Genomic DNA, 16,845 nt, shown 5'->3' on the forward strand with positions numbered 1-16,845 from the left:
CACACACACACACACACACACACACACACGTATGTGTATTAACAGCTTGTGGCACCATTTTTAAAAAGTTGTAAAGCAGGACAATTAAAACCATGTTTCCTACATTTTATAAAGATGGTAACTTTACATGCATTTCATGTAATGTCAACATGGCTCAGTCTAATCTGGCTCCACATTGTGTCTTTTGTCCCGACTTCCTTTCCTCACCCTCAACCCCTGGCGCCAGATAGCTGACCCTATCTGAGCATGGTTCTGCTGAAGGTTTCTTCCTGTTAAAAGGGAGTTTTTCCTTCCCACTGTTTCCAAGCACTTACACATAGGGGGTCATCTGATTGCTGGTGTTTTTTTGTTTAGATTATTGTAGCTGTATTACTTCACTTTACAATATAAAGCCCCTTGAGGCGACTGCTGTTGTGGTTTGGCTGTATATGAATAAAACTGAATTGAACTGAATGATCTGCAACCCGTACAGCTAGTGGGACTTAAATGTATGTTATTTGCTCTACTATTTACAACTTACGGTAGATTAGGTGGAAGTCAATGCTCAGTGTTTTTCCACTCTGGATTGATAATGAGCAAAATAAAACTTCCTGCTAGTTTCAGCCATACAGCTTAAGGGTTCTTTATTGTCATCTTACAGTTTTGCAGCTGTTGTTTTAAAATACAGCCTAGGGTTCATGTTCGTGGGCAGCTGCTTTGGCTTTGAAATGAAGTAGTGTTTCTAATATGCAGCTTTGCAAATACTTGAGGGTGTTCACACACTGACCTGAGCCTGCATTATATTAATATCCTGCAAGTTTATACTGGCACCCCCAGGAAAATTGCTTGGATCATTTTTGGATAACATAACATTTCTAGTAACCACAAATTCTAAACGATAGCTTTTAATATGTGAATAACTAAAAAAGCTACTTGTCACATTACTGTTCAATATGCACAACTACAATATAAAAGGTAAACTGACTACTTTTTTTCTGTGTATGCTGTTATATATGCAGTGTATACTACATGCTTATAACTGTATCATATTTCAAAGGCCCAGAGTCAGTCAGAGCTGATCACAGCACATGCACAGCAGGTAAACTACACATTTGATCCTAAATTTTGAGCACTTACAGGTAACACACATCACATAGCATGTGACCTATGTTTAAAAATAAAAAGGGTTACATACCCATATGCACACACCGGTGTACAAACACAAAAACCTTACTAATTCCTTACCTGAGCTGGAGGTAGTATGTGAATCTGGAGGCCATTGTTTTGTTGCCTGATTGAATTCAGTAAAGCTTTGTTTCACAAAGCACAACCTACTGTACTCACCATGTGGTGGGAGTTGATAGTAAAACTGACCCACCCACACAGTGAAAATTGGATTAGCCAGAGAAGTAAATTAGATTTTTGTGCACCTCCCCACCTCTGAGGTCATGCCACCACTCAACTCAGTCTCTCCATGACTTCAGTTTTATTCATCATTCACTTACTTCCTGCTTTGTTTCTTCCCAGTATCCCTCACGCTACCTCCACTTTGAGATCACTTTCATTTGGGCCTAGAGTACTGGCGGCCAAAGGCGGTACAAAGGGCATCTATAACAGTAAATCTTTCAAATAAGTTTTGAAAAATGAGCTAAAATTGGTAATTTTGTAATTTTTTACACTCCTAATAGCTCAAATAGTCCAATATCATCACATCTTAAGTTTGCACAAGTTTGGCTGCTTGTGGCAGTTTGGTTTGTTACAAACATTGCTCAGTTATGACCCTGGTACCTGCTACACTCCAGCAGTAGTATCAGAAAGGGCACCCCCTGCTGTCAATGGAGATCCTTTCTCAGGTAATTAGGTCAAGTGAAGCTCACAATTAAGCGCAAACTCTTAATGTAGCTCATCTCCCCACTCCTGTAAGCCCCCTACCCCATCTGCTTCAGTAAGAGGAAATGAATCCTGTCTGGACTGCCAGGATGGAAAAAAAACCAAACAAGCCAAACAGCCGTTTTAATATTAGAATTACATCCATAACATCTGCCTACAACAGATTAGGTTGTGAGCTAATAAACTGAAGATGAAATTCAAGATGAGAAAACCTTAGTTTCCAGTTAGTCAACAAAGACAAACTCTTCTAGAAGTGAACATTGTATTTTTTATTATCATCATCATCTCAAGATCCCAAGCAAATGCTTAATACTCCAGCAAACATGCAAGGAATATGTACAGCAGGAGTCCAAAGGAGAGAAAGGGTACTAATGAGAAACATTATTTAACAAAATATCAAAACAACACTTAATTTGAGATAATTTTGAAAGAATTGAAACAATGATTACAACCCAACTCCCTTCATAAGTAGAAAACAAATTATAAAAGGAAAACATGGTGAATCTTGAAACCTGCAACAACAAACCAATACCTGAGTCAAAGACGAAGTCAAAGACGATTTGTCCGTGCAAATGGCAAAAACTCATGAGAGCTGTAGTTTGTATCAGATCATACAGTTAATGTTTGGTTAAATGATGAGATCCAGATCAGTAGAAGGAAACTAACCAACAAGATTTTACTTTGAAACACAGTCTAGTATTTTTTTTTTTTTCATGGCTTCATTAAAAGTTATTATACAGAGTGTATTTATTATAATTTATTTGTGACGACGGGTGTAGCAGGTTTAAGGGAAAAGGACAGTTACTGGCACATCACACGGAAGTCATTTTAAAATGTTAACCCTCCCATGGAGATGAGATTAAAATATATGAAAACCAGACAGAATGAATGAACAGGATTTCTCACCTCCTCCTCCTGCTGGTCCTCACATTTTCACTGAGCCCTTCAGCTCTCTAAACATCTTTGAGTACAAGTCTTTCTCTTTGTCCAGGCTGTCTTTATAGCACCTGGGACAAGAAAATGACACGTGAATATCTTCCGAGTGGTTTCACAAATGTTACAAAAGACAGTTATGATCCACTATGAGGAACACCTTGCTTGTACTGGGCTGTACCTCTTTTTGCCTTGTGTGTGCTTTGTGACATGGTATGATATCCTGCGGGAAGTTGTGGATTCAGATATGCTCTTCTGCACACATTGGCTGAGTAACAACTGGTTATTCGAGTTACTGTCGTCTTTTTAGCAGCTTGTAGCAGTCTGGCCAATGAGGCAGAAAACCACTGCTTACTGTTCATTTTCCCTTTTTTGGATCATTTCCTTTTAAACCCCAGAGATGGCCGTGTGGGAAAATTCCAGTAACTCAGCAGTTCCCAAAATACTCAGATCAGCCTGTCTGGCACCAACAATCATGGCACGTTCACAGTCACCTAAATCACCTTTCTTCCCCATTCTGATGCACAGTTTAAAGTTTAGCAGGTAGTCTTGACTATGTATAATCCAGTTTCTGCCATGTGATTGACTGATTAGACGTTTGATAGACCTTAACGAGCTGTTGAAGCAGTTACACAGTGCACCTAAAAAGTGGTGGGTGAGTGGAGGCATTAATATAAAATTAATGTAATAGTCACGGTTGTGTGGACAGACAGAGGGCTCTAGGTCAGGTAGCTGTTACAGTTTCAGCGAACTGCTGTGCATACTGCTGCACACAGGCCAGGAGAAACAGCTGAAGCAGCATTTATTCTAAAGTCATTAAAATCATCTTACATTGTCACTTTCCTCAGAAGGTTGTTGATGTCACTGTCAAAGGGCTTCTGTGCTTGAGCAGATGTGAGGCAACAATGAGCACTCGCATACTCATGCAGCTCCAGGTAAGCCTAAAAGAAATGCGATTAGTGTATCAAACTGCATCTTTAACTAAGTTAATATGTTTTGGGAGACTTGAAACACGAAAGCGTGAATAAAAATGATTTTGTTTCCTGTTTTTCCTGTGTCATCAACCCCCTTTTTTGTTTGTTTTTTTAAACCCCCCAGAGATAGTGAGGATTATTTATCTGACAGTCTGGAAGACAAACAAAAGCCCCGTCCTACCTGTCCGCAGCGGAAGAGAGCCTTTGTGTTGGCAGAGTCTATCTCCAAGGCTTTGTTTCCATATTTCAGGGCTTTGTGCGGTCTTTCCAGGCGGAGCTCAGCGAGAGAAATATTCAGGTAGAGAGGAAGCAGAGCCGTCTTGATCCTCTCCTTCTCTAAATCACTCTGTGTTTCCCTGTTTCCCAGCAGCGTCATAGCCTGCAGGCAAAGCAGAGAAATATAATCAAAAAACACTTTCACTAAGAACAACTTGGCATGATATTAGCCATCGCAGTAAAACGTAATTAAAAATAAAAACAATTAACATACTTCAAAATGTACCTGTTTATAGCGATCTTTGGCATTGTAATATCGGTTCTGGTTGAAGAAACGGTTGCCAAAGCTCCGCAGTGTGTTGACAACTTCAAGAAGTGTGGACATAGGAACGGTGTTCTGCTGCTCCTGAGGAGGAGAACAGAAATCAAAGACCGTTTCTGATCTGTGCTATAAAAGCAAAAAAGTAGAGGCTTTTAAGTATGTGTAGTAAAGATGCAGATCTGTCTGAGGTTGGTAGTACTAAACAGAGCACATGCAGCCTCCCTACCAGACTCATTATAATAAAGTCATCCACTTGTCCTGAGTCAAGGTAGTCGAGGATCTGAACCTCATACAGAACCACAGCTGCTGTGGGGATAAATGGAGGGCATCCCATTTCCCCGTAAGCATACTGAGGCTGGAGGAGGAACCGAGAGAACTCTCCTTTCTTCATGGTCAACAGACCCAGCTCCAGCCCGGCCAGTGTCACATCTGTTTGAAGAATGACTTTTAAAACTGGTATATTTCAGGCGGGAAAACAAAAAAACTCACGGTTCAGCCATTGTAGAGCATTTCTCACCTCTCCCCAACTTCATCATCTGAGGGTATTTGAGGTGAGTGGTGGTTTCAAAAGGCTGATCAGAATATTCCAGGAATCCTGAGTAATGGACTGTGTGGAAGTAAAACCAGACCATCAGTGATGTAGCAGCTCAACCAGCTCACACAATTCACAGGTTATTGCCCATAAAATGGCAAACGTGACCTTCAGGAGACAACTGGGTGCAGGGTTCATAACAATCTGAACAACACTCTACAAGAAGTAGAGATTTTTGTGAATTGTGGCTAGACAAACTAAAAATCCTGACCTCACGTATATGATAACTTACAACTGTAAGAGGCTTTAACAAGAAATGTGTACTCATACATACTGAGTACTGAAGCGTTTTCGGGGACAGGCGGGCCCTCTCCTGGCTGGACCACCTCCTTCAGGATTCCTCCATCTCCTATGATATCGTTCATCCGCGGACGTAGCTGCTCAAAAGGACTCTACGATGGAAAGAAGATTAAATGACACTTGGCAAACACACATTTTATACTCAAACACCAACCGCTGCATTCTTATGTGTGACACAAAGTTGGTATAGATTTGCTACTGAAATTTATGTGTACTTCAAGGACCAAAAATGTTCATACTGTGAGTGTACCCTTCATTTCGTTATATTTTGTTTACAAGGAGCAAGAATTTCTCATCATTTTTTAAGTGGTTCCCCAGACTTTATGGAGGTCTTCAAAGGTTTTCTTTGCTGCTCTGCTATTTTACACATTTTAGTCCAGTCCTTGTACCTAACTATTTTCAAAGTTATTATTTGTTTGTTTGTTTAGCCACTTAAAACTGACCAATTAATCATTCAAGCATAAAAAAAGCCCCTAACTCAAGGCATGAAAGTGTTGGGTATACACATAACAAACAACTTAACAAAGAACTGATTTTAAAATTGTATCTTTATCTTTGTTACGAGCAGCTAATCACAAGAACACGGCACGGCATAGTTGTTTTCTTTAGTTGAAAAAAAAAAAATTAAAAAATAATACAACAAAAATATCCCTGTGTCCTCAAAAAAAGAAAAGTGAACAAATAGAGGAAAATAGTGGTAGACCAGGTAAGGGTTACAAAGGGCTGTGTACACACACACACACACACACACACACACACACACAGTAAAATAAATACCAATATTAAATGGCATAATAGGCAGCAAATAATGACACAATAAAATAGGCTGGTAGTTAAAAAATAATAATAAATAAAATTCTTACAAAAAAAATAAATCTTACTGCTTTTTAGCACACAGCGACAGCGAAAAAACAAAGCGTAGCTGTAGTAGGAGACAAGGCTCCGTCCCATCTAGCTTTTTCTAGCACAATATTGTGCCTGTAAACGAAGACAGTGAGGAGCAGTGTATTTTAAGCCGTTACACACCTGAAATGAAAATCAGTGACATGGTCTTATGGTCTTAGAGATTAATCCCAGTCTGACATTGTCGGTTCAAATTGGTAGGTATGTACAAAGAAATGTCAGGAAGGAAGGAGGTAGAACAGTGAGGCTCTGGGATGTTTTATAGATGACGATCTGATTGTGATACCTCATACAATAGTAGTTAGAAAAACCTTCATTTTTCAGCATGGCAATAATCCCAAACACCCCAAAACACCCACAGCCATGGACTGGCCTCCCCAGAGCTCACAGCTCAACTTTACTGAAACAGTGTGGGCGTATCTTGATAGAGAATAGAACAAACAGCAGCCAACATCCAAAGAAGAGCTTTGACCATCCTCCAAGAAGCCTGGAGAACAATTTCTGAAGACTACTTAAAGAAATGAATAGAAAGCTTGGTTGTGTTGTTGAAAAAACGTGGTCTTACCAAATACTCACTCGTTACAATCGTGCAAACTGTTTTTGCACGTTTCAATAAATTGCTGAAACTTTTACTAGCAAAATATGAAGAAAATTTAATAAAAACCTTTGCACAGCTATGTATGTGAGGTATTTAGAGTAAATACTGTTGACACTAATCAGAATTCTCTTGCATGTAAAATCATTGTGTTGAACTGGCAGTGAAGTACATAACCAGCTGACACTTGAGGCTAACGGTGAACTGTACCTAATTTTACCAAGCTAGTTGTGTCATTTCAAACCTGGGCACTATTTAAAAATAATAGCCTACATAAAGAATATATGTTTTTTTCTAGACTAGCTGTAATATTACATTATAGTGGTTATATTTTTTAGCAAAAATTCAAACTTTGCTAGCATTTGGTCAGTTAGCTGAGCTAGCAACTTTCAGGCTTGCTGACACGTTTACTTACCGGAGACCTCGTTTCGAGCGGCTCCTCGTCGTTTATTAGCCTCCGCAAACTCGATATTAACCCGTTCCTTGACATTTACTCGGTAGTATGAGTTAAAACTGTTGTAAACAGCGCTGTTACACAGATAACTCTGTAAAGCCAGTTCCCTAGTTTGTTCTGGCGCTCAGGCTTGGGTTAATTACACCACGTGACCTTGACGAGCGTCCCAAACTGTGCGCAGAAGATGGGTCCAGGAAACGCGTCTGTGCAATTTGTCTGCACATTTAGGTGAGCCAATGCCAACTATACACGGGGCTGGTATTACCAATCCCAATACTGAAACTTTTAGCCTATAAATTCAGTTTATTTGGGAAGAGCACTGTATCATCATCAGTCTGCAAATTCCGCCCTTAACGAGCCTTTTGAACTATTGACTATTTTGAAACTGGGGTCTGTGTTGTTTTAACAGACAGAAATCGTCATCCTACTTTAACTGCCCGTTGATATATATAAAAAAAAAGACAGACTGGAAAATAGAGACACACAGATAAAAAAAAAAAGAAAAAAGAAACAATAAAAATGTCCTTGTTCATAAAACTTTTAATTCAAATTCCAAACAGATTTTAAATATTGTAAATATAACAAACATTAAAGTTATTTTTGTGTAGATGTGCACTGAGTTTATTTAGACAAAACTGTGTGGCCACCGTTGAGCAACAAATTATATGTGAATATATGTAACAAATTCTGAAGCTTACACTAACATAAGAAATAATGATAATTTAAAAAAAAAGACAAAAACTATCTATGCACACATATCAGTCAATAGATTACAGGTAGTATATAATTCACAGTTTTTCCAACTTTAACATCTGTTGCTTTAAGCTTATGTTTAAAGTTTTAAGTGTGTAAACAAATAATACAAAACTGAAATATAATAAACTGTACAGAAAAGGTAAAAAAAAAAGATGTTAAATTGACAAAAGTAGGCCATTTGTACAAAGTGGGATCAGACTATTACTTGAACTGAACTAAGCTGGTAAGGAAACAAAGTCAGTCTTGTGGTTCTCTTTAGAATATGTACAGTATAAATAACTTTATTGACATACTTTAGTTGCTGATACCAGTAATAACACTGTCTGCAGTGAAATGCTTCATTTTCATCAAAAATTCTGCAGTTCAGCCGGATAGACAAAGTTGCTTCTGAAAAATTTGTAGGCCATTAGCTGTCCTCCAAATATCATCATCACCAGGCCTGTACCTGTGGAGAGAAGAGTTAAAGGACTGCAAGAGCAGCTGAATCTGCAGGCATGATGTAAGTGAGCTATAGTATGTCTAGATAGAAGAAATGTAATATCTTGAAATAGATTGGAAGCTTGAAAAACAAAGTGGATATTTTTTTGTCTTCTGCAAATGAGATTGGAGTCAGACAGAGGCACGGACAGAACAATGAAGGAGTACAAATCTTACCCAGAGCCATCCACCAGTGCTCAGCTGAAGGGAAGTCTGACATGACTGCAAAACACACCAGAATACAATTTAAATTTTGTGACAACAATTACTATCAAACTAATGAATACTGACTGTGACCTCGGGGAAAAAGATAAATATGCAAGCTTTATGCTTGGATAAACTGATTCCAGTTTAGCAGTGAACATTCAAATGAAATAGTGTCCGTGGGTTTATACGCTGAGCTGCAGCCTCTATATCCAGTTACATAACCAGGCCTCCAATCCTATCAGCTGTTCCGCTCAATTGATCCACTTTGTGTTTCTGCGTGCGTGTGTGTGTATATACCTGCTACAGTCATTGCAATGTGGAGAAGTGTGACAGTTATGGCATAGTCCCAAACCCACTCCTCCACAATCCAGGCAAACACCAGTCCTCCCAAAATATAGGTCACTTCTGTGGAAATTACTCCGACTGCAGGAAGAAAGCAAAAAAGTGGCACATCACCTTACAGAGCTGCTTTTGCTTTAACAATAAACTGCTATGTCCAGTCACATGCGACTGTGATAATGCTGAGCCACTATAAAATGACATTTTCAGACAGCACTCCTGATACTGAGTAGGAGCCCTTCAATCTTTTGTTCAGGTCAGGAGATTCCAGAAACAACAACCAATGAAAATCAGAGGCCTGACAGGATGAAGCTGGAGCCAGGGCTGCAGCGCAGTGACACCAGGGATGTCCGGAGAGGCATGAGGATGATCGCTGGCTGCAGGCCCAGCAGTCAAATGCTAGATGGGGACATCAAGAGGGCCAACAGGCTTAAATGTTTATTTGGAAGATTTGGCACATCGCCTTGCATTAACTAGCAATGCTGCCACCACCTCCGGAGACATGTCTGGAGAAGGTCCCTGTTCCGATACCACGAGGGCCCATCCCAATGCCAGCAACTCAGCGATTGCAGTCTGGTAGCCTCTTAGTTCACACATCATGAAGGCTAACTGCTTGCAAAACACACACACACATACATACCAGGGTACACTATCAGATTCATATTCTCTGATTTCTCCAACACCTTTAAAAAAGATGACTCCTATGTAGGTTACTGCAGTGGTGTCCTGGATCATAGATTACTTTACCAGATTTTATGAGTAATTCCCATTTTTGAGCAGGACTGGAACAACACAGTACACCGCGACCTGTTTACTTTCCTCTTTGAGCTGCAAGCTTGAGACTTAAAGTTCACAGCAGTCTTTTCTTGGATTAATGAGAAATAAATCATCTTATTTGAAGCTGACCTTTCTCTCCTAAGTAAGCCCATTTAGGAAAAATAACCTTGATTATTTGGAGAATAATAAGAGAAACACGAGGAGTTCTTTCACTGTGTTCATGGGTCAAGTTTCATCCTTAACAACCTAAATATGCAAAAAGGACATGAGAGAAAAAAGGGTTGCATTATTCTGATTTCAGAATTTTCCTGCTTTACTATCTTGAGCTTCAATCTACCATCTGCCCGGAGTCTTTCTGTGTGGAGTTTGCATGTTCACCCAGTGTCTGCGTGGGTTCTCTCTGGGTACTCTCACTTTGTCCAACAGTCCAAAGTTTGTTGACAACATGACAGAGTCTATAGAACAATGTAGGTGAGAACTGTGGACTAGAAAGTCCAAATTCAATACTTCTGAAAGTTGCAGAGATTATACAAGAAAGAGAGATTATAGAAATGTAAAAAAATAATTTTCAACAGATAGTGATGACATTGATATGACTATACTGAAGAAAGTAATTCATGAAATTATGTGTCCAATTACATATATATGTGATTTATCACTCAGAACAACTAGATCAACATCTATGGTAATGATGGAGTTAGTGTAAAATATTACCGAACATATACATAATAAAAAAATATGCAGTGGGGATATTTATTGACCTGTAAGAGGCTTTTGATACAATTGACAATAAAATATTGTTACAAAAAATGGAAAGATATGATGTGAGAGGGGCCAAAAACAGCTGGTTAAAAAGTTATCTTGATGACAGACAGCAATTTGTACAAATTGGTCAGTCAAGTCTGTGTGCTTGAATATTTTACCTGTGGTGTCCCACAAGGTTCAGTATTGGGTCCCAAACTATTTAATATGATAGCTCAGTAGGTAAAGTGGTCGCCCCATGATCGGAAGGTCGGCGGTTCGAATCCACTTAACGGCTACCCTGAGGTACCCCTGAGCAAGGCACCGTCCCTACACACTGCTCCCCGGGCGCCTGCTTAGTGGGCTGCCCACTGCTTCACTGAGTGAATGGGTCAAATGCAGAGAAAAACAAGTAATTTCCCCATGGGGATCAATAAAGCATTATTATTATTATTATTATCTGTAGAGTGACAGACTTGTGTGCATTTATGCATGTGCATATGGATATGTATAGGTGTGTAAGTATGTATTTATGTATGTGTTTATGTATGTATGCATTTGTATGTAGATATGTATATTGTTACCATTTTGATTAAGAGATTATATGCAAACTTAGGGGCAGGACTGGATGATCCACTGCTTCTTTCTGCTCACCTTTTTGTTTGGGTTTATAGATCATTATGTTGGGAATTTTTTATTTCAGTTTCCTGTGTTTGTTTGTTTTTGTTTGTTTTTTTTAAATTTTAATAATTCTAAAAGAAAGAAAGAACGAAAGAAAGAGCCCGTAGGCCTGAATGTGAGTGAGAATAGTTATCTGTCTCTCTGTGTTAGCTGTGTGATAGACTTGCAGTCTATCCAGGGTGCGCTCGCCCTATGACAGCTGTGATAGGCTCAAGCCCTTTATATATATATTTAAACACAAGAATCCACGTGTCCCTCAAATTTAACAGTTTCCTTGTCCCAAGTTCTCAGTTATGTGCGCATTATATGCAGTAATTAAATCGGAGGTGCCCGCTTCTTCACAAGCGGTTGCCACAGTGGGTCTTTGAAGTCAGACAATTGTGAGAACAGATGGAACACACAACTTTTTCTTCTAGATCATATAATCAAAATATGGTCAATGTGTTTTATTTTGAATGAAAACATATTTATTTATTTCATTTTTAGCTTCTGAAAAACTGGAAAGGAGCTAAATTATACTGTATACAGCACAAGTCATTTTAAATAGTGTGTAATTCCAAGATAATTCTGTGTAAAAACGAATGACTGTAGCTTCTGTCTTTCGATGAATGCTGCAATGTCTCAGAGGAGAATTATATACTAAACATGACTCACTGCAGCACTGAACGTCACAGGACGTCCTTGCTTCCTTCTTGTGGCTGTCAAGTTACACAGTTCCTCCTCTTTCTGATGAAGTAGTATAATTTTACAATTTCTACAGTCTTGAGCAACTGTTATGAAGCAGTTCCCCCGCAGGGGTTATTAAAGTTTTTCTGATTTCCATTCAGGCTTTAATGCACTAAAAACACTTAAAGGCTACCTATCATAGTCATTTACATCTCTTTCTGTAAAAAAACAAAACAAAGAAAACCCTATATTTTAGCTTTATAGTTAAATGGAAATAGAAGTAATCTATTACCACGAAATGTGTAACTATTGGACTAAAGGTACTCACTGTGGAGGAGGACAGCATATGTCTCATATGTTTTGGATTTAACCTTAAAAGTAACTGATAACCTCAGAGCTGAATAAATTCAGCATTTTGTAAAATACTGGCCTCTGAAATACAGCAGAATGTAAGTAACAGAGGTCATGAAAATGATGTGCTCCTCTAGTTTTACTTCACAACTGTAACTCACCCAGGTATTTGGGGTTCTGCCATGACGGTTGCGCGGTGTAGTCGAATGGAGCCAACAAGCTGTTGATTTCATGAACCCTGAAGACATGAAGCAAGAAAAGATAATGACGTGAGCACGAACAATAACAAGTCTATTGCAACCTGCTTATCTGTCTCTCTTATCCCACTGGGTCTCATTATCGTGTGAGTCTGAGTTTACCTGAGCAGTCCAATGCAGAGACTGACCGCGATGTAGTAGAGAGAGTAGAAGCACACCATGCACATCAACAGATTCTGCAGAACAACCTGAAGAGAGGAGAAGGAAGACTAAACCATTAAAGCTAATGAAGAAGCTATAAAACCTGCTGTAGTCCAAGTTTCCTGTCCTGAAAAAAATCTCTTTCTGAAGGAGCATAAAGAACAAACAGTAACTAAGATTCTGTGATGAAATACTACTTATTTATAATGCTGCACCTTACTGGCAGCATTTTTGCCTCATTTCTAACTGTTTATGACAGAGAGGGCAGGACAGAAATATCAAGCGTTATGGCTTTATTTTCACATTTTTCTGAGAAAACTCATCTGGAGATGTTTACCGGAAAAGACACGGGTTATCTGATATATTGCTTGGCTCCTGAAGCTGACAGAAAATCACTGCTCCTCTCCTCCATCTTCTTCTTACGTGACCCAGAAAACTCCTGACAGCAGACAGTCAATGAGTGCTCCCTAAGGCATCCTTTTATAGATGACTGACTGCAACCTTTTCAGAAAATCAGTTATATAACACCCTAGGAGGGCTGATAACACCCCTCAGGGCTGACAGTTTGGCTTGTCAGACACAGGTAAAACTAATTACATTAAAAGCTGGTTCCATTCCAGTCAGGTGTGCAGGTGCCAGCACAATGGCTCACTGGCTTGCTGGCATACTTTAATGGAATGGGGTCATCGTTAATCTTATTAGTTATTGTTGTGACAAGTCAAACGTCTGCAAATAAGATGAATAACAACTTTCACTGCACTTTCGGGTAAAATAAACAGGCACTTCTGGTTTCGAAGGTAACAGGATACATGATGACGAGTCAAGCTGCTCATGTGTTTTTTTTGACTCATTTCTTCATCACCAATGATAAATGTTAGATATCCAGTATTTCCGACAGAGAAAAGTGCAGCTTTTTGCAGTTTATGCCCCCAAACTCTGGAACATCCTACCTAAGAATGTTAGAAACTCAAACTCTAGCGATAATGCCAAGAATCTGGGATTTGAGTAGGGTTTTTCATTCACTAGTAATAAATCAATCAAAATCGAGTGAGCAGTGGTGCATTTCATAATACCAGCATACAGCTGTACCTACTGCTGAGTTCATCCACATTTAGTAATCTGGCAGATACAAAGAAAATTCCTATTTTCTTCATCAATGTCATACTGCTCTTACTTTCAGTTTGATCTTTCTCTATATTTCATTCTGCCCCTGATTGTAAATATGCACTCTCTTTCTATATCCAGAATGAAACTCTTATGTTGTTCATTACCTCAGATCTCTTTTCTCATTTAAATCTAGTAATTACACCACACAGTTTAATAAGCCTCATATATTCTCCATGTGTACACTAATGTTAGAAGAACTGCTTTCAGGTACTGCGCACCGCTCAAATAGAATGAGCTGCAAACAAGCTCCGACAGCTTCAGTATCTGATGATTTTTTATAACTCTTCCAACATTTTCTCAATTCAGTTATTATTTCTTTGTTTATTGTTGTACGACTGTTTCTCTGTTCTGATCGTGTTCTTGTGTGATGTGTTTTCATTTTCTCAGGTCTCCCTTGGACAAGACATTGGAAACATTTTGTTTCTGTGACTGGCAGACTGATGTTTTAATATATAAAATGTAAGACATTTGCTGTAATTTCTCTTACGATTACTAAGCTAACTCTCTAAAAAACATGTAAATAGGCACCTCAGGCATATACTGTTCTGTACAAAAGTCTCGTGCCACCCCTCATTTACTTATATTTTGCCAAGAAATTGGGATATTGGTTCAGCAATTTATTGAAAAGTGCAAAAAGAAATTGAAATATAGTATATAAGGCAAAAATAGCAATTGTACAATTCTAATGAAGCTGTAAGTCAATATGACTGTTACAGTGATGCCACAATGCTTCAATAAAGTTGAGGTCTGGGCTCTAGGGAGGGCAATCCATGACTGATAGTGTGTGTTTTTCCATTCATATGCTTTAACAGCACTGGCAGTGTGTGAGAGATTATTATGCCCCCACTTCCACTGAGATCATCTCTGATGAGGCTTTAGTAAACAGTAGATGGATCAACTGAAGGGCCAGATGCATCTCTCAAGTCCTGTTTTTTTTTTTTTTGCTTGAATGATTCATAGCTCATAAGGTCTTAACTGGCTCAACAAAAACAAACAAACAAAAAGAAAAATATCCAGCTGACAGGTGCAATTACTTGACTGAAAATGAAAGGCAGCCAATGTCCAAAGACAGACTTTGAAAGACCTGGAGAGCTATTGCTCAACAACACTTTAAAAACAAAAATTAAAAGTAACTAACTTCTTGGAAGCAGACTATAAAGAAAAGAGGTGTGGCTCAAGACTTTTGCACAGGACTGTAAGATAGTGTTAGCAGTTTTTACATCAGCACAAAAATGGAAAAATGCTTAACAGTTTAATATATGACTACTTTACTTTTCTCATCTTCCAGTATTTCTCGATTGCATTTCACAATATATTCTGAGCTCACTGGGATGTTTAGACCTTAGATACCGTCTATGATTACTTCTCACTGTATATTTCAACAGTTTGGATCACAGTGTGAGTCTGTCCAAAACCATTAAAGTAGCTGAGCTCATGCTAATACCATCAGACACAACTAAACACTTTGGCTAGCTGTCTGTTTGCCATCTTATTGCCATCTCCTGATTACAGATTATGTTTTAAAAGCATGACCTGGAAATTAGCTTTGATTTCTAGGAATGCAAGCCTACAACCAGATGTGCAGTGCCACATACACTTATGGATTAGAAAATATGACATTATACAAAACCACTGCTAGCTAAATGTTAATTATGTGTGTAATGAGGTGCTATAATTCAAATGATTGTCAGTAATTGTAATTTTCAGTAAGAAAATTATTACCAAGTTGGCTAAACATTTTGACCCTCCACATACAGTAGTCTAACTGTATTCTAACCATTTTCTACATACAGTACCAGAGTGTGTCCTTACCCAGGTATCACTGGGTGTAGTTTTGAGGGAGATGGGTCCATGGCGTTTTATGAGCGTGACTCCACAGCAGCGACAGCAGTAGTCCAACAACATGAATGGTTGCTGGTCTACATGAGAGAGGCAGCATGTGTATATCCGAGTGTGTGTGAGAGCATGTTGAGGGAAGAAAGGAAGGAGGGCTGGATTAGAAGAAATGAGATTACTACTAAGAAGACTGAATCAATCCCAAAGCGGATGAAGACAAACATATACATGTAGTCAGTATAGCTTTGAACACTTACACGTAAGTTAGATGAAGGATGTTGATTTTCAGACTTCAGGAAGTGCTACGGACAAAAATTTATGTGACAGTGTAGTAAACTTAATTTAGTTTATCACTCACAGGCTTTCGTTATTTTTTTATGTCTGTTAAAATTATAATGCCCTTACATTATAAAGGCAAAACGGTTCACTGAATAATAAAATCACTGATGAAAATGACTGGTTGCCTCTCCCTGAGACTGGTCTGGTCAGAGGTTTCTTCCTGTTAAAAGGGAGTTTTTCTTTCCCACGGTCGCCGAGTGCTTGCTCATAGAGGGTCGTGTGATTTTTTTCTTTCTAATATTGTTGGGTCTTTATAATATAATATAAATATAACCGTTAAACAACACCTGTTTTGAATGAGTTACTCTTGCTCAGTCTAAATGTGTAAATCATCCTTGAATTCATTTTTCGGGGGTGGAGGTTGGGGAGAATATTAAAACTTTTATTCTGCAGTTTGTAATGTGAACACTGGGTGGCAGCATAGCCTCAAATGAACTTAACCAACACACACGCACACACACGCACACACTGGAAGAGATGATAAGAGGCGCATGCAAGGGTCTGGCAGCAACAGATAAGATGCTGACCATTCATATGTATATATTTCTGCTGTGTGTGTCACAAATTGTTTTTCTACGTGTCTATTTTTGGCGTAGAGAAGAAAAAGAAAAAAAAGAACAGATTGGGAAAATCTGGAGGGGGGACTGGGGGCTGCCAGCTGCTGACCATCCATCATCTGTCATGAACAGAAGCGAGAGTGTCAGACAGGAGACAGAGAAATGACAGCAGCTCCATGTCCTCGTATCCTCCAGAAATTACGCAGGAAACTATATTCAACTCCTCATCGTCACAACATGCGTATCCCCCTTTGAGTGAGCGGTAAAGCACATGCACGTGCGCCTTTGTGTGGAGTGTGGAGTTGACTTGGCTGCCACGGTAACCTGCATCATTGTAACCATGGTGATGGTGAGCAGGGGAGTAGGAGGGGGGGTTGCATGAAGAGTAAGGTGGG

At 39.0% G+C, this 16,845-nt stretch overlaps 2 protein-coding genes across 3 annotated transcripts; both read right to left on the bottom strand.

The window, feature by feature from the left end:
- Window positions 1-2,114: 2,114 nt before the first annotated feature.
- Window positions 2,115-7,370, bottom strand: fkbp6 (FKBP prolyl isomerase 6). Of its 2 annotated transcripts, none has more exons than XM_085431527.1 (9): window positions 7,120-7,370; window positions 5,181-5,298; window positions 4,832-4,921; window positions 4,541-4,743; window positions 4,267-4,398; window positions 3,958-4,155; window positions 3,634-3,743; window positions 2,776-2,876; window positions 2,115-2,381 (listed from the first exon to the last, which is right to left on the bottom strand). In XM_085431527.1, exons 1-8 carry the CDS (start codon window positions 7,192-7,194, stop codon window positions 2,795-2,797), a joined length of 1,008 nt encoding a protein of 335 aa, XP_085287653.1. In that variant the 5' UTR covers window positions 7,195-7,370; the 3' UTR covers window positions 2,115-2,381; window positions 2,776-2,794. The 2 variants fall into 2 exon arrangements, with proteins under 2 accessions (XP_085287653.1, XP_085287655.1); XM_085431529.1 differs by having other exon boundaries at window positions 4,279-4,398; window positions 7,120-7,369.
- A 394-nt stretch (window positions 7,371-7,764) lies between these two features.
- On the bottom strand, window positions 7,765-15,623 carry tmem244 (transmembrane protein 244). The gene is made up of 6 exons (XM_085433493.1): window positions 15,531-15,623; window positions 12,513-12,598; window positions 12,315-12,391; window positions 8,896-9,021; window positions 8,569-8,613; window positions 7,765-8,359 (listed from the first exon to the last, which is right to left on the bottom strand). Exons 1-6 carry the CDS (start codon window positions 15,621-15,623, stop codon window positions 8,262-8,264), a joined length of 525 nt encoding a protein of 174 aa, XP_085289619.1. The 3' UTR covers window positions 7,765-8,261.
- Window positions 15,624-16,845: the final 1,222 nt, after the last annotated feature.

This window comes from Copadichromis virginalis, linkage group LG15 (assembly GCF_057382275.1).
Source record: "Copadichromis virginalis isolate Kocher_CV1m ecotype Utaka linkage group LG15, C_Virginalis_male_GT1.1, whole genome shotgun sequence".
NCBI classification, from domain to species: Eukaryota; Metazoa; Chordata; class Actinopteri; order Cichliformes; family Cichlidae; genus Copadichromis; species Copadichromis virginalis.